The sequence below is a fragment of the Ostrinia nubilalis genome, chromosome 6 (genome assembly GCF_963855985.1).
Source record: "Ostrinia nubilalis chromosome 6, ilOstNubi1.1, whole genome shotgun sequence".
In the NCBI taxonomy this organism is placed as follows: Eukaryota; Metazoa; Arthropoda; class Insecta; order Lepidoptera; family Crambidae; genus Ostrinia; species Ostrinia nubilalis.
Window position 1 is genome coordinate 18,181,881 of NC_087093.1, and position 23,819 is coordinate 18,205,699.

The 23,819-nt window shown below is 37.9% G+C and overlaps 1 protein-coding gene across 1 annotated transcript in view; it reads left to right on the forward strand.

Annotated features, from left to right (window-relative positions):
• LOC135072855 (POU domain, class 2, transcription factor 3L-like) overlaps window positions 1-23,819 on the forward strand; it is a 207,480-nt gene that overhangs the window by 93,120 nt on the left and 90,541 nt on the right. Inside the window, exon 2 of the mRNA XM_063966893.1 lies at window positions 12,889-12,994. Within this exon, the coding sequence (XP_063822963.1) occupies window positions 12,889-12,994 (106 nt within the window). The remainder of the gene's footprint in view (window positions 1-12,888; window positions 12,995-23,819) is intronic.

Below are 23,819 nucleotides of genomic sequence, written 5' to 3' on the forward strand. Positions count from 1 at the left end.
GTACTAATCGATGTCGGCTTCCGCATTGTAATTTATACTGATATTCACATCAATATTTTGACAAAGTAGTTACTAATATTTAAACAATAACTGTAGAAATCAATTCTCCAATGAATATACTTTATTTTGGGATACTTTTATTGCTGTTATTGCTGTGTATTAAAACCAAAAATCACGATCAAAATGTGACGTAAATCTTAAAAATTTGCCAAATTATTTTTAGATTTTACTCAATAATGGTAATGAAATTCAAGAATCCGTTTGATTATTGGACTACAAGAATATATGTCCGATGATTTCTATATATTTTTAAGCTTATTATACGAGCATAAATAATAGATACAGGACTTTGAAATTGAGTCTGCGGCAATTTTTCCGTAAAATGGTTGTGGGAGATGGGGCACTGAGAATTAATCAAAAGAGTTTTAGTAAATCCGTTACATTAATGGTCAACAACAAGGATTGAACTATCTTTCGCAGTAATTAAATAATCTCTGGGTGTTGCTTAAGATAGTAATTCATGCTTCCAAAATCTTAGAAATTTGCACGAAAATGTAAAATGGCTCTTAAAGTGAAATTATCTGGCTGCTGTACTTGATTTGTGTACGATTAGATCGAACGCGTCGTTCATCGCTACAGCGACGACAGCCCGTGAGAATGAATATGCATGAGATTAGATAGCGCCTTCGTATTTACGAGCGCGGCGCTTGCAACACTATTACAGATTTCTCACTTGACATCTCAAGAGATGTCCCAGTTGGGAATAAGTATATTTAAACAAGAAATTCAATTTAAACATCAAACAAGAGAGGACAAAAGATTATATGGTGGGTTATGGGATACAGGCCTCCTCGGACCTTTCTCGCTGAACGAAAATGAAAAGGATTGTGTTTAGCTTCAGGCGTCTAACTAAATGGCGACGATTCAGACAATAGGAAAATTAATTGCATTGAGCAGCCATGGCGACTCACGCGAATGAAATCATTACCATGAATTATATCACAGAAATGCACCCAATAAAGTGAGTTTAAATACTAATCATTAATAATTATATAAAGCAAATAATACTTAAATAAAGACAACCCTAAAATAAAACCCACTGAGCGTTGATAAATTATTCTGTTTCAGATAAGAAACATACAAGCAAATGGTAAATAAATAATGTTTAATTCAACATAAAGAGTTTCATTTTATTTGTATTAATAATTACCACTGGTATCACAAATAAAAATTGTAATCTATACTTATAATAAATCTGTAGAGAGGTCAATTCTGTACATGAAATATATTTTCAAAATAACTATCAAGGGGTGATTAGTGATCGATACTGATGCCAAAAATGCAATCAGTAAAATTTTTGTCTGTCTGTCTGTCTGTCTGTCTGTCTGTCTGTCTGTCTGTATGTTCCTTATAGAAACAAAAACTACTCGACGGATTTTAACGAAACTTGGTACAATTATTCTTTATACTCCTGGGCAGGTTATAGGATACTTAGGAATTCCCACGGGAACGGGATTTAGCGTGAAAATCCTTTTGTATGTAAAATCTAAACCGCTTTAGTTAGACGCTTGAATTTTGGCATGTAGGTACCTTAGTAAACTTAGAGCTTAGTTACAACAAGGAATTCCCGAAATTCCCACGGAAACGGGAACAAGAGGGAAAATCCTTTTGTATGAAAAATCTAAACCGCTTAAGTTAGACGCTTGAAATTTGGCATGCAGGTACCTTAGTAAATTTAAAGCTTAGTTACAACAGAATATTGCAAAATTCTCACGGGAACGGGAGTTAGCGGGAAAAAACATTTGTATGAAAAAATCTAAACCGCGTAAGATAGATGAAGGGGGTAAAACGGGATCCACGCGTACGAAGTCGCGGGCGGCCGCTAGTCAACTATAAACATGAAGATTGTACGTGAACTAGAACCGAATAATTATGAGGATGAGTAATACAAACGTATTGACTTGTTAATATACCTAGTTACTCAAAAATCATCATTTGAGAAGCTCAACAAAATATACGAAGCAGTAAAGCACGTCTCTATCCCACTGTTAATAAGCTACAAATACTCACATGAATGTTACCTAACATTTGTTAGGACAATTGACGCAATTCTATCGGTCAGCGTTAAGGACACATCACACGTAAACGTTCCTTTCAAAATTAACGTTAATATTAGTGATATACATTAGATTTGCAGTCACAGATACGAATGATTTTTTAAAGAGAGTGTGTGGGTCAGAGGCGGAGGGCATACAATTTTAGTATCAAGTGGGGGTGTAAGTGTAAAAGCTTTCATTTGAAAGATAAAGAGGAACGATATTATTAAGATGGTTAATGAAAAAATTCCTACCTTAATGTGTTTACGAGGTCTAGGTACAATCGCCTTTAATAATTATAGTGATTTTGAGACTAAAGCAGCCATTGAACGCTCTTGCAAACTTCGTGAAATTCAATTAGTCACACACAGAGAATCTATCGTCCGTCAACCAAGCCGTGACTGATGGGAAAACATGAGCGTCCGATTCCTTAAACCTGAGCCATTTGTTTAACTGCTGCTAAGTGTGTAACGGCCTTAAGCCGGCGATCGTCCGCTCGATTGCCAATCATTGGTTGGACGGACGCCAGCGCCGCCCAGAATGGCCACTGTGATACTTCTTTATCTTTAATTAAGCATTCATTCGCAGGACTTAGGCTTTCGATCGGACTGGACTATTTGTTGTTGTCTTACTCGCATTTTAATATGAGAAAAATATTAACTAACCTTATTTTAAAAGCCGAAGAAAGAAAAGAACAAATTATCGAACATCACGAAAGTATTTACGATGTGTACTTATGTTTCAAAACTTAATAGCTACATTTCACGTGACATTTCAAGAACACTTATCGTATATTACAATGCAATACAATGGCATGGCATATCCCGTAAACTACTTTGCGCAGCGGGTTATCGTTCTTAATTGTTATGTTTATTTTTACAAGCTACATTTTTTGTCTACCCACCATGCACGCATATCAACCATGTTTCATGCGAATTTGAAAAAATCCAGATAGGCACCACGTTCCATATTCATCCCGCGTATTTACATTTAATCTGCGAGACGTATTGAGAACAAAGTTAAACACAACGCCCAGATTCGTAAAAAATCGTAAGTATGTAAAGTTGGTGGACAATGTTATCATATTAAACGGGTGGCCGGCCACTTGCAGGTGACCGAGCTCGTATTTGGAAGGACAATAGGTTGACATTTGGTCACTTGGTGTGTGCCGCGCGAGAGCCGCGGCCGCGCTTGTAATGCTGCGCGCGCGCCGCACACCTGCGCGCGCCGTGACCGGCATCCGTCGAGGACGCGTATTCCCCAAATCGATTTAGCGTATTTGCCAGTACCTTCCTATTTACATCCTAAGTGATGATTCTGGGAATTATAACAACATTGTACTGGCTGAATTTGAAGGACATTATTTTATGGCGTTAGAATAACATTAGAGCACGTGCTTGAATTAATTTTGCATTAACTTTAAGTGGTAACTAAAAAGTAAGTAATACTACTCTGTGAATCACGAGGACTTGAATTTTAGTGCTTTCTGTATTGACAAGCAAGTCAATCACTATCTATATAACTAATAACACACAAATTACAGGCCAGTGATTTCTTAAATATTTATTTTTACTGCCAAGCCAACCAGTCTACATGTTGTCATTAGAATGATTACACTTAAACGGGACTATTCCCACCTCTCGTTCCCACCACTGCAACTCCTGTGTAGCCAGGATCTACAGCTTGACCGCCACAAAAACCCAACCAATGAAGGTCAAGTTTGTCCCGGGGGAAAGTTATGATGATTACACTTGTCAATTTACGGTATGATAATAAACTGGAAGTATCGCCTCCTTCCAGAGAGCAATCAATTCCACTGGCATTAGGAAATACGCGTCCCACCACGGGCTCCAAATATTATAAAGTAAGTATAGCACCTCACCTGTTCCCGAAGTTCGGCGCTGCCTTGTTCCGGACGTCGTTACCGCGGCCTCGCAGACTCCGTAACTCAGTAAAACTCTGCATAACAAGGAAGGTTGAATGAGCCACCGAAATTTTGGAAAATTAAGCAATTAAGGGTATTTTTATCAACGGATTACCTACATGTATGAATTTGTTTTATTAGATTAATAAAATTAAAATAACGATTAAGATCTTGATTTAACTATCCAAATTACGAGTACTTTGTACTTTTTTTTACTGTACTTTTACTTAAAAAAAATAAAAAGTATATATTCTACTTACCACTGTAAACTACCACCAAGCCCATTTTAAAGCGTAAACTCAAGGTCACTTGACAGGTCGAAATAGGCTTCGTCCGGGTGAATTTCAGTGTGTAACAAAAGATAATAAAAGAATATTCAAAATTGTGTTATTTGACAAGTAGGGGGCTGTAGGGGGATAAACACGTAAGAGGAAACATTGAACATTCTGATACCACGACAACCCACCAAAATTAAATGAACGCTCTTCAACTATTGTTCTTGTCTTGATGTCACAGCATAAGTAGGTACACAAAGATTGTCTATTGAAGTGCATAACCTGTCGCCCGCCTCGAAAACAAACCTTTTATAAAGATTATTGCCCTCATTTTATCGAGAAACAATGTCATATCAGATCGCCCCCGATGGTATCGGAGTGAGTGACCGGTTCCCAGCACTCCTGCGCAGATCGGAAGCCGCTGACAATGATTCCGAACACCCGTTTATTATTAATGAGAGGTGACGGGCTCCATACCTAATGCGGTGACGCATGGCTGAGGCTTGGACTTTAGAGTACTAGTGCTGGGATTGCGTATCTAGATTCTGGGACTATGTTTTGGTAACATAATTTTATTATTCTTCATATCCATAACGTCAATCGTCTATCTTCCAGTTTACGATTTTGACTCTACTTTCCTTCATTTCGTTTAAGTAATATTTAGCAGCACTTTAACTACTACTATGACAAAGATTCAAAAAGATTTTTCAATTAACAAAGTGTGAAAGCCTAGAGAAGGACGTAGAGTTATTTGCTTTCACTCTATTTTTAATATAGCAAAAAATATACTCGGTTAGCTTTTACTCCTTGCTACAAGTAACATTGTCCCGGCTCTATAATTTGTCCCAGGTGGTCATCTTCCACCAACACTAGGCCAGCAGTGGCTGGTGCAGGTGGCCGGTTCTGAGAGCGCTTCCTTCCCCGAAGCGGCCATTGTCAGCGCACGCGCAGCGCATATGCTAGGGCCGTTTAGGCTAATGCGAGAACGATTGAACTGATTTATTTGTTTATTGACAGGTGGCACCATGTAAACAGGGAAATCGTGAACTATAGTTATTGAACAGTGCATGGTCTAGCACGTTTTAATTGCTTTATGATTATTTAAGTTAAACATCAACAACAAACTGCTAGATAATGTGATTAGCATGGTTCATATAGGTAAATTACTTAATATTATCATCTGCTCTTTATGGAAATAAATTTGATTTTGATTTGATTTGGACTCAAGATTTAATTTGATGGATCCGCTATCGGCGCTCAATTAAGTCTAATTTGACTACGCTCACAACACAGTCGGAGCGGCTGCGCGCGCGCCGCGGTTAACGAGCGCAGTTTACGGCCCGCCATAAACCGAACTTTACTTCTTACTTAGTGCCGTATGCAAGTGATGCAATAATAAAGTCGTTTAATATCAACATTATCTTAGGCTGAGTTGCACCAACTTACTTTAACCGTAACTACATATAACAATAGCCGGTGTTTTTGTATGAAGTTTGACAGATTTTTGACGTTTGTTAAAGTTAAAGTAAGATAGTGCAACTCAGCCTATAGTATTTTTCCCTTAGCAATTTAGCATGGTAAAGCTTCTCGGTCGTTAAGGTTTTAATTTAGGTACCTATTACCAACCTAATATACGATATGGATAATATATTCGTGGTTGCATCTATCAGTTTCGTTTATTATATTTTTTTATTGGGGGTGGTTAGTAAAAGTTCGAAAGTTAATAATGTACATGTAAATGTGTTATAGACAGGAGTGATAAAGCGTGATCTTATCATCAGTCATTATGGAACCACGTCATTTTCAGTTTTTTTTTCAGCAATTCAGTAATGTTACAGTAAATTTGACCTTTTATTACCGAGCCCTATTTCAAGATTTGCACAAGTTAATGTTGGTAATCCCATCGATCCAGCAATGACCGGGGCCTGTAACGCAAGTTAAACGGTTCCCGAATAGTTGGGCAAGTCGCGGCCGCGGGCCCGCGGGCCCTGCTTATCCCTTTGAGTTACAGCGTATCGATTTGTTTACGCGGCGTCTCGCGCGGTGACTGACCGATCAGTGTGGACGCTACCCGCCGAATTAATACGAGTCCGATACAGGCCCGCTTATATGACGCAAATTATATTCATTGCTCAATATTAATCAGAGCAAATTAATTTGATTTCATTTTTAAATTAACAGCCGTTTTTAATTCGAGAAAGTGCATTGACGTAAGTATTTGAATCATAGATATTAGGCGATTATGTTATGTAGGTATTGCCTAAATGGAATGTGTTTTGTAGCATTCGTAGGTAGAAAATGCGGTTAGTAAAATATATTGAAAACCGGTATTTATTGATGTAAAGCGCAATTTATTTTGTGATCTATAATTCGCCTATACTTAACCAAGAACATAACGTGATGGTTACACATTTCAAAATACACACTTCCTACCGTGAACTAAAGCTTACGACCACCACTACCTGAAAGAACCCTAAACTATCTGAAAGTTCAAGGGTAGATGTTTCCCTTTTTAATATAAAGTTTGTCATAATTACTACCTACATACAGCTACAAAAATGTAAAAACTAGAACAATAAGCAACAGTTTTTATAGTATTTTGTACAATAACACGGTAATAGGCATATTTCAGCACTAATAAAGGAATAAAATGTTTTTTCATTTATTTCAGAATTATTTTTTAAGAATCGTAACTTCTGTCATTTGTATTTGGGAAATCTATTGGTTATAATTATTTGACGAGCCTACGGATGTTCGCTTCACCGTGCTCGCGCGCGACCTTGACCCGCCCTAAATTATCCCGCTCGGCGCGGGTTCACGCACCGAGGGCCAGTTTGCTTACCATGAGTTTACGTAAGGTGTGTTCGCTGGCGACTGCGTAAAAAATGAGATTAATGTATGACAGATTGTACAGCGTACCCCTAACGGCTACTTTCAGAAATTTAAATCTTCATAGATTTTTTTGACGCACTCGCTAGCGAGCACACCTAACGTAAACTCATGGTACGCACCGCACCGCAGCTCGCTCCCAACAAATACATCGCCGTGCAAATAACATTGTAAATGTGCTCTTAATAACTATCAATAATTAATTTGCAATTCGATTCGGATAAAATACGCCAATTATAGTAATTAGAAAATAACATTTCTACGCGAAAGTCTGTAATATCAATGATTAATAATGCATTATTTATTTGTTTATTATTAAGTAGTTAGCTTTGTAGTTCGTACACAGATTTACAGTAATCTAGACTACGTTATGAAACACAGCACTCGCAGCGAGCTTATTTCTTATTATAGCGTTTTAAAATAAAAAATTTCGTTTGTATTGTTCATTACTAGCGACCCGCCTCTGCTTCGGCACAGGTACAATCTTAAAAACCTTCCTCTTGAATTACTCTTTTTATTTAAAAAACCGCATCAAAAACCGTTACGTAGTTTTAAAGATCTAAGCATAATAGGGACAGACAAACAGGAAAGCGACTTTGTTTTTATAATATGTGGTGATAGTGAAGGTTACCCTCGATTGAATATACATTCATATTCATATTCTTGGAAATATTTCAAGATATTCAAATTAAACTAGGTAAATATCTTTATTTTATCGTTTAGATAGTAAAGCATACATTTGATTGTTGGTGTACTTACCTTACAAATTCTCACTATTACGGGATTGGCGACACACAAACACTTTTAAAAGGTAAAAAAAAACGTATTTACCTTCCCGACGTTTCGACTCGGTTGCACGAGTCATGGTCGCGGCACGTCGCGGGCAGACTGAAGATGCTTCGTCGTCTGCTCGGGCGCGATGAATTTTCTTCACCCACCCGCATTTGCACAATATTTTCGGCCGTGATACAGTACCCTACAAAATCAATAAAAAGATTAATATAGTAACTACCTTCATACATTGATTCAAATTCATGGCTTTGCAATCACGATTCACGAAGCTCTATGCCGGTAGTTGTAGTAAAAAGCTTTCTAAGTATTTTCTTTACAATGAGCTACGAGTGCATTAGTATTTGTGTAGGATGCGTGCGCCGTTACTGATGCAGGCTGCGTTTGCTTCACATCCTCACTGTCTGATGATTTATTTATTTTTTGCAATGTCTAGGCCACAACATACATAGGTGTACTCCGTGCACTAATATGGAAGGCGATATTGAAGCTTAATACTGTGGCACCGTTTAATAAACGCAATTTTGAAAGAGAAAATTAAATGTAGGTAAATACCTTCCAGTAATACGAGTACCTTGATGTGCTGGCGATAGTAGGTTGACTACAGCGCATGAAGAAAGATTTGCGATGCATAAAAAATATGTAAAATGTTGGATCTGAATCATGATTTGGTGATTTGACGAACTTTAACACACACGTAATAAGAAATCACTACATATTTTAGGCAGAGTTACAGACAGCGGCACATCAAGATAAAAATAGGACTGTACCTGTACTATCAATCCTACCTACTTATTTTATTTTAATTATTTAAAAAGATCATCAACAAGTTTACACTAACTAGATCTTATCTTTACAAATTATGTTCCATTAAAGTCAATATTTCAAACCAGTAAGCCATTGCAGTGTACAGTAGCGATTTTGTAAGTTTCTAAAAAAATATTGACTTACCAATGTTCCAAGATGCTTTTGTTGCAAGATGATTTTGCACACAAGACACATACACACTTATTGACACGAGAAACAGTTTCACGGCACCCTAAAGTTGACCTGATTGCTTTTCACACGCTAGAAAAAGTTTTAATTTCTAATTAGATATCGTCATGTTCTTTGTAAATTGTCAAAAACACTACTTTACCCACCTCCGCGTTTATTTTTTTTTACAGGAAAGCCTAGAATCTGCGTTTAGTTAGTGCAGTGTTCGAATTTTAAAATAATACATCAAATAAAACAACGCGGGCGCAGAGACGCGTAATATTTTATGCCATTGCCTGATTTCAAATTTTGAATTTCGAACGTCGAACGAAATGAGCGGCTTGGCGCTCAAAGTAGTGGACCTTAGTAGTCTGTGGCAGTATTGTCTGCGATGTTGTTTTGATGTGAAAAACAAATTAGTAATTTTATTTAATGGTGTTGTATCAAAATATTAGTGATTTAATTATTTCCTCCCTCATGCCGTTCATCTACAGCGTTCGATTAAGGTAAACCGCTACTATAAATATTCTTACGATTTACAAGTCGTCATAATGATTGGCGTCGTGTCACGAAAATTGCATTCTAAAAGAAATGTCAATATTTGTTTTCAAACGTAGATGTATTTTAAGAGATTTGTATGTAATTTATATGAGAAAGCCATGAAAGATCTTAGAACAATTAACATTTTAATGATTTACTTTAGGTATGCACATTGTGCACATGTTGTTTTACTTGTTTTATATCATACTCGTACGTTGTTCTGTAAAACACAACACAAACATTTTTCATTCTATACTTACCTCTGACTGAAATGTAATGTACTAAATAGGTACTTACATATTTATACACTGAACTGAAACTGAAGTTTTGTTTGTGATTTACATTTTTACTAAGCATTTTTAATATTCATTCTCGTTACATCCAGTCTGTTACAAAATTTTATAGTTAGTAAACTGCAGACGCAGACATTTTGTATTTAAAATAATTAAGAATTGATGATAATATTATTCGAATTTAGCACTACTCGCACCAGTATAGGTAATACCTAACTGCAGTTACTGTTTGCCATGGCAAAAAATTAACGTCGTTAAAGTTACGTGCAGGTAATAAAATCTTATATGGTTCTTTCTAGGAATGTTGTGCTAATAACAAGCAAAAATATAATTTAGCAAGTAATAATTTTGCCCTCGTATACGAAAGCTTAACTTTGAACTCGGTTTTTGTTGTTTTTGATGAAATGGCATTTTCGCTAAATGCCAGTGTATTGCGTGTGCCGGGTCCTGATTATACAATTGGGTGAGTTTATGTGGCCGTAAAGTTGAACCGGCGGCGAGCGACCTCTGCCGGCACTTTTCGCGACACGTCACAGCTTCCCTCGTTCCTTTGTATGCTCGTTGTTCGTCTGAAGTTAAACTAATAGGGAAAACCGATAACAAGACCGTAGTAGCTAATTGAAGTACGTACATACTTTGTTTAACTGCAATTAGAATTTTCAATTTAATACTTACGTAATACCTATTTGTTTGATACCTATTATTGACTTTAATAATCACAAAAGTGGCTACATAAGTGTGAGCGTGAATTCAAGCGTTAAATTTAATTAAAGTCTCGTGAAGCCTTACAGTGAAAGTAAAATATTACGACTAAACCTGCTCACGACTTGTTTTAGTTGTTACCCAATATGTGAAATAAAAGAAGATAAGACGGTGGCTTCCATTTTATGCTCTTAATGTGCGCGTGTTTCATTCTTTCAGTTGCGGACAAAATTTTCATAATATCAATGATTTTAGCTACATTAGCAAGCAACCACTCTCTTTTAGGATGGATCTTTTTTAGGTGGTGTTTTCCATGTCATATAAACTGTAATATAAAACGAGCTCCTTATTTAAAACGTAGAATGTATGAGTAGATGATGGGTATAGTGTCGCTGCTCGCCCGCGAGGCGGAAGCGGCTGCCTTATCGAGCTGCCGCCCCCGCCGCCCGCGCGAATTTACAATGTCCGCCCGCCCCACGCCACCGCCGCCCGCCACCACGAAAACTCCTCCAGCACGCACAAATCAATTTCAACCTTATTTGAAACGTGATAGAGTTTATATCCATTCAGCGAGGGATTACATGAGCGCGTGTGTGCGTGAGATTTTCTCGCCTGGAAATTCTAATGCGCCGCGCGACTGTGATAAAAAATGAGCGGCCCGGGAAACGTGAATACATTACCGAGAGAGACGGCATGCGAGCACCCGCCCCGCCGCTGTTTTACACTACTTTATATTTCGATTCCGTCTGAAAAGGGAGAGCGTTATGTACTTTACGCCTGTTAAATATGTAGCTAGAGCCGCACCCCTTGCCTGAAAGCACTTCATTGCGATTTCATTTTAGTATGTTCAATTTTTAACAAGCGTCTTACCTTATGTGTGGCCGCTTTATGCTGGAGCTGTTTTATGGCTGTTAACATACGAGACTTTCTACCGTATTCTTCATTCATTATTGTTGTATGGTTTAGCTTATGTCTTCTAGTAAATCACATAAAAGGTGTTTAAATATCACTACGTTTTAATGATCGTTGCTGATTTTCATTTAACGAGACCTATTTTTCCTCGCCATCTTGGAAAATATCGTAAACTGCGTTTGTGTTGGTTACTACGTTATATTAGAACCTTCTACAACAGTTACACACATTGTATCATGATGAACTTTCGTAGAAAAAATATAAATAACCAGTTTGAAGAGTGATTAGTCTACTAAGCCATTACTTAGTGTCCAACCTCAAGTGCAAGCCTCGTTAAGATCTTAATACACACAGACGTCGGAAATCTCCGTCCGTCAGCTGGGCGCGGACAGATGCTACGAGTTGTCTGTACGTACAAAAGAACAACTCATTTGAGTGCTTCTTAATTATAGCTTGCTTCAAGTTAAAAAAGAGCTCCTGTCAGTAGCAATAGATACTTCTTTGAATTACGAATACCGGAACACAACAATAAACACGGCTACCTGTACTATCAATGACGCATTAAGTAATTATCTAAGGGGCCACTTGGATTACTACAGGTGTTAGAAATAATAAAGTGTGAGAATCTAACAGGCAATTTGTTCCGGCAGGGGCGTTAGACGCGCGTCGGCGCAAAAACGCGCGCGACAGGGGCTTTTTACGCGCGTTTTTGCGTCTAACGCTCGCACCTGGAAGGGTTAAGGCGCGCGGCGCGCTGCGGCACGCGACCCATTTGGGTTAAACGTTGATTTATAGCGTCTTAAAGAGGACAATGAAGGGGCGAGGGTGACGAGAGTGTTTTGGTCGTGTCAATGGATTACTTCAATGTGATGAATGGGAGCATTTTTTATTTAAGGTGTACAACTTAAGAGAGATAAATCAGTTACTCTATGACAACATTTTTTTTGTGATCAATCACTTTTAAGAAATTTTACTAAGACTATCAAAGATTTTCAGATTACAGTCTAATTTCAATGAGTAACAATGTATTTTAACGATTTAGTTTCCCTTCACCAGTACCTTTTTCTTATTTAGCTATTTTGTGGAGTCAGGGTAAAGTACTTCATTTTATCTACGGACCTACCATCGATAACATTCATAGCGATTTTGTTGCGACGCTCAAAGTGAAATCTCAAAGTGCTGGTAGAGCAAACAGACTTCAGACCCAAAAGCTCACTAAAATGTTTTTGACTAGTATTTTGTTTAAAGATTGATAAAAATTGAGGCAATGTTTACTGATTTTTTTTTTAATATCACTTATTAGCTGCCCAATACTGTATTACTTTGCAGAAGACTGGCACCAGCTGAAAACTAGTGCTGCAACGACCTACTACCGTACAGCTTACGATGAGCCGAATGCCCTTGTCACCTTGTTTTAATATTGAATCTGTGCTATGGTTATTTAATTGTTTTGGTGACAATAAAGGTTTATTAATTAATTAATTGCCTTGCAGAGACGTCGCGAGGGCCCGACATGGCTGGAATACCCATCGTCGCGCCTGCGGCGGCTGCTGCGGGCCGCCTGCCGCGCGCCGCCCGCCCGCCCTACAGTCATCACAGGTACATAGCTGTAGTAAAGTATTGGTAATCGATGGATAAATTACTAATATTCCTGTTAACCACTCCAGTTACTTGTGTTAGGATTGTGTTCAGAGTTCAGCGGACGACAGGGATCGAACTAGCGTTCGGTGAATCTCGATTATTAGATCATTCTCGATAGGCAATCCGAAACTGAACCATTGGGCTATTGACGCTTAAACATTGTCTTACAAAGTTGTCTTATTCCCACTTAGGTATCTTTATAATTAACTATTCAGTTACTATTGGTAATCGAAAATTTGTGAAAGTAAAAACGTATTATTTTCAATGCTAATCAGTTTTCAGGTAGGAATTTAGGTATTATTGCACAATTTATGTTAGAGTTGAATAGATCGAGCTCGGTACAATCAACTATTTTACTTATTATAATTATTAGCAATCATTCTGTAAATGTAGTTAAACTGTTACAATAATTCACCCACTATGCAACTGATCAATAGAGAAGTGTTTTACAAAATGTCTTTATAATTAGGTTATTAGGTAGGGCACAATGAAAATTTAAATAGCAAAGCTTTTAAAATAGATTAATTTCTGAACCGAAACTGTTACTACATGAACAGTTAACCTTGAACGTAACGTTTTTGTCAATTGTGGCATCAAATAAGCGTGGATTAATAAACACGCTAACGGCAATGTTCATTAAACTTTACAGCCTTTTTAGGGCTGTCAAGTTGCGTTTTAAAAAAAATATATTTTGTTACATAGTTATAGTAAAATTACGTTGTAAAGTATAGTTGAGCTTTTTGCGATCGTCGGTGTGTTTTTACAATAGTCGACAGGTCAAGCGAGCGTCGAATACAAACGCTCGGTTCAACGGCAGAGTGCGCGTGCGCACAGGTGGAGGCGGCGGAAGCGAAGGCTCGTTTTTGTCTCGAAATGTTTAATATGGCCTTGTCGCGTATTAGGCTGACAATTTGCAGTTTCATTGTCGTATGCATTAGGCTTAATAATTAATCTATTGTGAACCAAACGATTTTCATGAACAGGATAACAATGAGGATAAGGATTTGATGGCCGCCCGTTCTGGTAGTTTGGCTTTAGTTCAGGGGCAATATTTATAGGTACACCTAGTGTCGTGGACGTTTATAGCACATAAGTAGGTACACGTCTTTTATTTATCTGTCTTTCAATTTACTTAATTTCTGTAGAAAAATCTCGGCTACTTTGAGTCTAGGCTTATGTCATAGTTTAATTTATTCATACCGGACTTAAAAGAAAATGTCACAAACACTTGCAATTGTAGAGCTTTGATTCTTTAAACAGATTATGTGCCGTGGTCGCATACAACGAATGTAAAATCAAAATCAAACTTATCTTTATTTGTTTAGACTAATTAAATTAGTACTTGCAAATCGTCAAATGCTCTTAAGGAGCCTATACATGTCTCATTCTTTTTTTGCCCTACCAGCGCTTCGAGACAAACATTTGGCAAGAGCTGAGAAGCTGTACTATACTATACTATTACGCAAATAAATTATTTCTATTCTATTCTATGTGTTAGGTCAAATTAAGATGTATAGGTACGAGTAGGTACTATAAATCGGAATAAAATTAAATCTTTAGTAAGAAACGTTTAAAAGAAAACAAAAATCCACTTCGTAGCTTTTAAATGAATAGGTAATTGAGTACCAGAACAGACTTACATTTTGTTCTAGTGCTGAGACTTGGCCACTTATTTTAATTCTTTTGTTTTTGTATTCAATGGCAGGCAGATAATTATGTTTCAATTAATTTACTGTCATCGGTATGACTGCTTCCTTACAGGTTCTCTTTCGTTTGTTCTCTTGAGGTCCTGAGTTATTTGAACATTGTCGATCACAATTCGAATATTTCATTGCCTTCTCAATCGAAATCTTTAAAAGGCCTACTAAGTAGAGCTAAATGGGGCTACTTAAAAGGCGTACCTACCTCGGAGTACGATAATTGTGGTTCGTAGTAGTGGCCCCACGCAGGGAGCCATTCGGGGAATCGGCCCCCCTCCTCGGCCCACGGACCTTCGGCTGGCGGCCCGGACACCCCCGCTAATGAAAATGAGTCAGTTTCCAACTTAATGAAGTGTTAATTGACGATGTCAACTCAGTATTTTTTAATTTTTGGTACATTGTTACTGCTGGTTCTCGAGTATTCTTGACGTGGGTATGCCTTGAATTTTGTTCGTCATAACTTAATTCCGATTCGTTTTCAGTTGAAAGTGCTTGTATGCTGAAAAATGACAGCATTACGGACTACAGCTGACTGTAGTGGCAAGGCTGAAAAGGACTCTAAATTCCCTAGGGAGCTAGGTTTCGGTCTTACTTCATAAATTTAGAATCAATACCTAGAAGCCGTTTTAAAGAAAAAGTAACTATGAGCACAAAAAAATTATGCAGTCCATTCTACACTTTGTCTTTACTTAACATTAGTTAAGATTTTTATCACCTATACCTGGCTATTAACCGCTTGAGTCCCAGACGGCATTGATTAATGTCATAACAATTGATTATCTATTGTGTCTAGATTCGCGGGCCTTGAAGGATTAAGATAACGGAACATTTGCTTTGTAGCCCGACCTTAAAACTAATGATTGACACCCTCAATATAATACTATTATTCTATGATCAGCATTTACTTACATCACAGTTGCTATGCTTGGTAAAGTCTACCACGCATTGCAGATTGGTCATTTATGCATAGATGCCATGAATTCGTTGAAATCTGTAATCTGTCGTGTCGTAAAGCTGCCAGCCGGCCCGCAGCCGCCGGTGGATTATTGGGCACATCTGACACTGCCACGCAGATATAGAGCAGCCTCTGGATGCGTTATTAATGAAATATAGATTTATTATTTATTTCAACTTTAGCACACATAGAAACAATGCACTGTGGCGGACTTAATGCCGGATGGCATTCTCTGCCAGTCAACCACGGGTCATGCAGAAAGAGTAAGGCGGTGCAAAAACTTTACATTTAGAATAATATACCTACTTACATACAATAAATGACATAATATAAATACATAAATATAATAGACATACACATAAATACATAAACATAATAGTATTATAGATGTGTTATATACGAACATTGTGTTATACTTCATATGATATGGTGATAAATATAGTATAGGGAATCTTATTATTTTCAAATAAAGATAAAGTATATGTTTCAGCAATTCAATAGAGCTTATTGAGTTGAATATTTTTGTTGCCTTTGTTTTGAGTAGGGCTTGTTATTCTACAACGCAAACCTTTATTATTGCCTACCTTTATAATAATCTTGCAATAAACTTTATCGTTACGTGGTTAATTTAATGTCTTATCTGATCACTTTAGATCCATGTTGATTCGGAATTTCGGTTGTGATAAATCTGCATGCGCCAGAGTGGCCGGGGCGACGCGTGCCGGTGAGCGGGGGAGGGGGGGTGTATCGCCAGGTGCGGGGGCGGCAGATGTCGCGGCGTGACGTCACTGACCCATATCTCACACCTTTGTGTGTGGAGCTGCAGCAATAGCAACCTTACCCCAAGCTCATAAGACACCGCGCTCTGGTCGTAGACCCTTCGCTAATGACCGACCGGGTCAAACGACACTCGACACACAATACCATTCAACTGAAGTGAAGGGAATTGACAAAGCGATTGAACGTGACGTTGAAATTAAATATTTTGTCGTGATAGAAATCACCCTCCAAATGACTCGTAGCTCAATGGAAAAGGAAAACAAGGGTTCGGTAAAAATAATTGGAATTTATTTTATAAACGAGCTTTATATATTATAGATGATTAAAATTACTATTTAAAACCAGATGAATCAGATTACTTTTACTGAAATAAGTTGTGCAAATCCTCATCATGTGTCGTAAATATCCATATGAGACGGAGGTTGCTTAATCATATCATAATCATAATATCTTTATTGCTTCTTGTGGTACAAACAAGGTATTAAAAATAAAATAGTCCCAGAACATGAGCCCTGTGAGGGCATTGCAACATTATACATAATATTAATTAAGCTTAATCTAAATTATTTTAATAAATGTAAGTACAAATCCGAATTAATTTTTAAGATCATACAATTCTTTCAAAGAGTAAAAACATTTCTTTAATAACCATTCCTTCAATTCTTTAACAAACAAATTATCATTTTCAATATTCTTTATATTCGTAGGTATCTTATTATATAATTTTATTGACATATGGTAAGTGCCTTACCATCAGGTTACTTCCTTGCCAGTTGAGCTTCTTGCCTACCTTCTTGCCAGTTGAGCTTTAGTTGGTCACAATGATTCTTCAATGTAAATATAAAATTAATCTATGTTTTGTGCGGCACTGAATACGATTTCCCAAGTAAGCTTTTGAGAAAAGCTTAGATTATCATTTTCACATCTACTCAAAAAGCTCACTTAAGTAGCAATTTTGTGACAGCTACCAAATTCATCGGTTTAATATATCATTACCATATTTCTATGTGTAATAACTAAAAAGTGAATTGTAAAGGACTTGTTTCCCAAAGCTTGTCATTTGCCCCAAGTGTAGAGCTACCTGTGTTCGTACTTCGAGCCGCAAGTGCGCCTTCCGTGGGTCTCAGGTTAGCGGGCTGTGGAGTGTGGGTTCACTTACCTGCCTTCATAGACTTCATTCTATCCACAAAACTTAAATTTTTATTCGAGGTTGTTTATCGTTTCATCTGCCAAAATAATTATATTTTTGTGCATTTTAATTTGGCTCAGAATTTGAACTAAAAATCCTAAATGGCACTCTTATTCTTGAAATTTTCTTTGTCTATGAGCTTTTAAACTACTGTCCTACAATTTGTCGATTAGAGTGCTTATCATAATCTAATCTTATCTATTTTATTGTCAATTGTAATAGTAGTTTATTTTTCTGACGGTTTAGTATGTTATTATCAATGTTATCTACAGATTATAAAAATAATAGAAAATTAATTTGTGAGAGTGAGAATCTTTCAATAAGACTTGTCTTACCCTTCAGTAGGTAGTAAAGACAGTAAAACAATTTCAAGCAAGAGGAAAATTATTGGTACTTTTCCGAAAGAGCTTTTTTAAAACTAAACGTTAAAAAGGGGCTGTCAATAGTAAGAACATTCTTGTGCTGCTGTAGGTACAATTATTTTACATTGTTATTCTGAAGATACCACTGTGACACGGCTCAAATTTTATAAAGATCATCTAAGAGCTTTTTAATACCTAATGGCATAACATAAATTGCCTATAAAATTGTGAATTGTGTAGATAATAATATAGGGCTGTGTGTTAACGGACATGTTGATGACATTGTTTAATTGGTACTATTCATAGTGCAGTACAAAGCAACGATGCCGCCCCACATTGCTTGCATATCCCACGAACAGGTGACGGCCGGTCGGTATTTGACAAGTAACACTATTTCTGTCAATACACATAACTTCTGAACGTCATCAAACAAATATTTACCCGCAATTCACACCTGACGTTAAGTGCTCTACCCGTCTAGCCCTTGGTTACCCTTGCTTGGTCCTCCTGATGAGTGACCAGGGAATACTGTTTCAGAGAGCGACGAGTGAACAATTTCAATTAATAACATTTCTTTACGTAGCTCAATAATTGGGCTTACCTATTGATGTCGCCTACATTTTATTTCAGTTTAAAATTAAATTGAACTTTATTAGTTTAAATTGGTTAGTTATTGAAGCCATCATGAAAATTGTCGTTAGGTATAACTTAGCAGTAGCTAACATAATAACTAATCAAATTATCTTATTAAGCTAACGAGAACATTATTACACCTGCTCGTAAGTTTTGCGAGGTTTTATTTAATATCAAAAAGTTAGTACACTCTTAGTTTCGGTACACTAATTACTTATTTAGAATTTTGTCTGTATTTGGAAATTTCTAGATAGTGCAAAGTAATTGGGAAAGTGCGTAGTATTTTCGTCGCGTTGTCAATGTATTAATTAGTTTTCGGACGAGGCTGCGCGGGTTCAAGTTCACGCCGGGCGTCGACCCCGCCGTCTGCTGCCAACACCAACCGCTCACGCTCACGGGAACTATATTTAGCATAACGTAACAAACACAACAACTAATCATTCAATAAGTCACTTACTATACTGGAATTACGATCTTTGAAATTGTAGAGTTAAGTGTAAAGTAGAAAAGTTTCAATCGAATGCTTTGTTATTCGGTGACGAAAAAATACTTAATGCTAAACATGAAGCAACTAAAATTCTTTCACAGGACACATTAGTGTCGTTTAAATCGAAGTACAATTCATTCCTCGACCCTCAAAAGGATACGAGAGCGCTCCGCACCAGCCATTCAGTGGAAGTTTTTATCGGCATTTCGGGTTCGGACGCGCTGCTTCGGCGAAACTATGAGTCGCTCGCCGCGGGCCGCCGCCACTTCGCTCCGTATGTAAAAGAGCCGTAGGAAAATCCATAACGGCACGCGGAAAACCCTTTTAATATACGGCACGTAAATAAGAGTATACGCGGCGGGCGGGGGCCGCGGGCGGGGGCGCGCTGCCATTGGCGGAGCGCCGCGCCCCGCCCCCGCCCGCGCCGAAAAAAAACCTCGGAAAAAAGCGGCGGCAGCGCGGCAGTGTCTCACGGACGCGCTCGGTGGGCGGACGCTCGCACCGGAGAGACGGCGCGACCCACGACCGGCGGCCGCGGCCGCGCCATGCCCGCGCTGGCTCTGCGCGACCAGCCGCTCGACTGCTCCATGCGCCTGCGCGAGCTGCCCGCCTGGCCTCCGCCGCCGCGCCACCAGCACCAGCACCACGGTCAGTAGCCGGTGCGCCAGTGTCTGTGATCATGAGTGTGCTGTGCTCCAGCCTCCAGCCCGCGAGCCCCGACTCGGCCGGACGGTTCGTCTGCCCCAGTGATCGCCCCCGAGTTGTTGACAAACAGTGATTCGGAAAATCGGCCCGAGAAGCCCATTGACGACGCTAATGCGGCGCGCTCTCCGGCCCGAGCCCGTTCTTTATCCCGCGACCCTCCACGTGCGTTGCCCGTCTCAGGGGTCAGATTTGGGAGTTTATTGTTATCCCTCCAAACCCCAATGCGCATTGCTTATACAAATTCGACCCGCAATGTCTGTCAACAAGTTTAAAATATGGTACACCTCCCTCTGTTTTGACTTGACCGTCGCAAGTAGGCCCGTTTCGTAGTCACTTAGGACAACATTATTCATGTTTTCGCAATCAAAGTTTTTGTCGCCCACAACTCATGTAAGTGAAACATGCACTAATTAATAGTATTTGCCAGTAACTATAATAAATTCTAGTTTTTACTTGCACTGATGTTCATTTGAATATTATTTGTATTTTATTTATTTTGATAAATATTCATTGAAAATATTTATTACCATACAGTAAGCAAATAATGATTAATTACTGTTTATATTTCTAATTAAATATTTATTAGTCCATTATGAAATTCTTCTAAATCATAAGCCTGGACTATCTGGTTGACATCGTTTATGTGTGACTGCTCAATTAATTACATGTATTCAATGTGACGAGCACAGAATATTAATTTTTCTTAGAAATAATTGAAAATTGATATGAATTGTTTACTGAAAACCTTATTCCCGTCGTTACACGCATTTTGCGTGATTAAAAAATGACGTACAGGTTGTTTTAACCCTTTTTGAAGTCTCGTGGGTGAGGGGTCAGGTGGGCGCAGGTCGCGCTCGAAGGGTTGCGTCCCCGGCCCCCTCACAAATAATATTAACTCTCTTACTTGCGCCTTTGTCGCCGCACCCACTCTCGCCACTCATGTGCAAAATGATTCCTTTGATATGCCCCAAATACACTTCACCTTTTTATTATGATCCAAGACATTCTATTTGGGATGAAAGAGCTTTTTAATTTATTTTGCGTCCCTCACACCTATAAATCTGTAAACACAACTCAATTCGTTCAGACGCATCTTACTTTTCAATTCACTGAGATTTATTAATCTATTTTCTGTAAATAATCAAGTGTGTGCATCAGGGTGAAAGGTGACAGCACTGACAGCATTGTTAGTCAGTTACAAGACGATAATGATGATCCTAAAGACTGTTCACACAGTTAAGTGTCATAACGACATCACGTCGACAGATGTCCAGGCGACAACAATCAGCCCCAATGTCTCCATCCTACTCCGGTTGCCACTTTGAAACAATAGAATTGTAATTTTTATCATGCTCACATCAAATTATAATGAAATTACAATTGAATTGGAAGCAAATCACTGTAATGTAATTGATGTAAAATCTGTGTGCGCTTTCCAAGACAATTTGGGTATAATAATGTCATCTAGGTAAGTGAATTGGCAGTAGTGATGAGGTCACGCGTTGTTTACGGCGTAATGACACGTCGCGGGCCCGCGGCGCGCGCGCACGGGACCGCCGTGAACTTTGCGCGCCCGCGACTCCGTCCAGCCAACTGCACATCCACCACACCTGTCTTTCTAAATTAGACGCCCAATTTTGCATCTGTTACGACATAATCAACGGCGATTATTATAATACACTTTGATGTAATAACATTGCAATTTGCAATAATCATTTTAATACAAGTTATTATCACAATGTTAGGATAGCAGTAATTATTATGAAACTTAAGTATATTATCAAATAGCGCAATATATTTTTCGGTAACATGTATTTTATAATCTGAAAAAAACTGATTATTTCAATATTCATAATTTTGTGAAAAACCCAAATAAATAAAACTTCTTCTTCTTCTTCTAACTAAACACTAGACCTACTAAAATACTATTTAGTAGGTCTAGTGTTTAGTTAGAAGGTTACAACAGCAAGTATAAAGACAATTTTAATCACTATGATTCGTCAAAAACTATAAATAAACCTATAAATTATATCTAACAGGTCATTATTATGTTACTACAAGAAATTAGAGTCATTATACATTTGAATTTGTTTGCTATTACAATAATTATTACTGAACCGTGGCAACCGAACAATGTTTCTCGTGTGCTGACATAGAGTCTACCCTTATTTTTTTGATCTCCCAGATCGGGCATTTCTTATTTTTAGGTAAATTAGGTTTCTAATGTTTGACAAATTCTATTTTTGGGCACCAGCGGATAGGTTATGTTAGGTTATAATTTACTTTCAACTTGATGAAAATACAAACATGACTATAATTTCCATAGGAGCCTCATTATGTTAATTTTCAAATCGTGTTTTTGTTTCATAACTTAGAGGACTAGACCGTTGCGTGACCGTATTGAAAGTCTCATGCATGCGGCCGTGATGGATGCATGCGAATTAGTCGCAGATGGCCAGTTTTTATGACACGCAGATAAAATCACATAACAGTTTATAAACGCGCCACTGGCAGTAACCGTGCCCCTCACTGTACTCACAACATATTCCTCTATCTAAAACTCTGCATTTTCAGTCTTACCGACCCAAGACTAACAAGTTTTAACTTTTATCATAAACCACAATCATTAAAATTTCATTACACGCGTCTGCGGCTTAAAAAAGGTAAACTAACAACAAATACTTATTACTTATAATAAGCCGTGTCGAGTTTACATATGCAAATTATATTTTTATCAAATAGGAACGCGCACTTAACTAAAAGTCGTGTAGAGTGTATTAAGCACTTATCTCTCCGGCCCATAAAGCACACAAAATTGGTGCTAGCCGAGATTTCATAGACTGCGCATTTTTTGTAAACAATAAGGAGTTTACGCTGCGTGAACCGGCGTCGCCGAGTCGCCGAATAATATAATGGGCCCATTTGCATACCGCGGTAATATGAGCCAGTTAAGTATTTTTAGCAAAAAATTACATAATGCAAATTTTCAAGTTCGCGAGATTACACGAGCATAAACGCGGGCCACTAATCGCGCCGCTGCGCCCGCGCCATTACGCCCGTACCTCCAGTCGCAGCTAATAATAAAGGTAATAATACAAAACGCCTCCGCATCATTTATATCATGATGAGATGCATTTTTATTACGCCCGTCCTATAATTTGTCATTTTGAAAAACGTTTAAAATGCAAATTCAACCGGCTTTATTCATTTTATTGTTGTTGATGTTCTATGTTTAACTGAATTGTAAATAAAATTTGTTATTACGCTGACTAAACTTTTGTTGAATAATAATTTATATGGTCTTTATTTTCATTCTTAATATCGATGTTGGAAATTATAAAAACTTATCTCCTTTACTCAATGAATTATAATCTTCAAACAATCATTATCACCGGGGGCAAAAATGCTATCTCACTTTGATTGTTCGCATGTTAGCAAATGAAGAGGTGTGATTACTAGAGAGCGACCGGGCGCAGCACTGGCCCGCAGGACTTGCGTCGGCCGCGCCTGCTCCTGGCAGAGCGGGCGCATGCTGCGCTGCTGGAACTCGGCCGTTAGTCGCGTTCCCAAACTCTTACGCTTACCAGTTTCATAAAATTGAAATATTATTTACGCATGTGCAGGTGCATCATTGGCATGAATGAGCTTAAATTATTTCATATTTAATCAAATTCGTTCGAAACCTTATCATCAATGATTGTCATAATATGATTGATTGACGTAATTTACCTACGTATAAATAATTTATTAAATAAAATGTTACTAACAAATTTTACTCGTTTATTCGATTCTTTAATGTAAAAGTTATTCGTTTTATCGTTATTCTTTTATTTTTAAATGTATGTTAAGACTAAGTTAAATGTTAGGTTTCCATTTGTTGTACCGAATTATTTATGTTATTGTAGATTAAAATAAAAAGGAATCATAGTTATTTAGTTTGACACGGGTTTTCAAAATGTTTCTTAGTTCTCG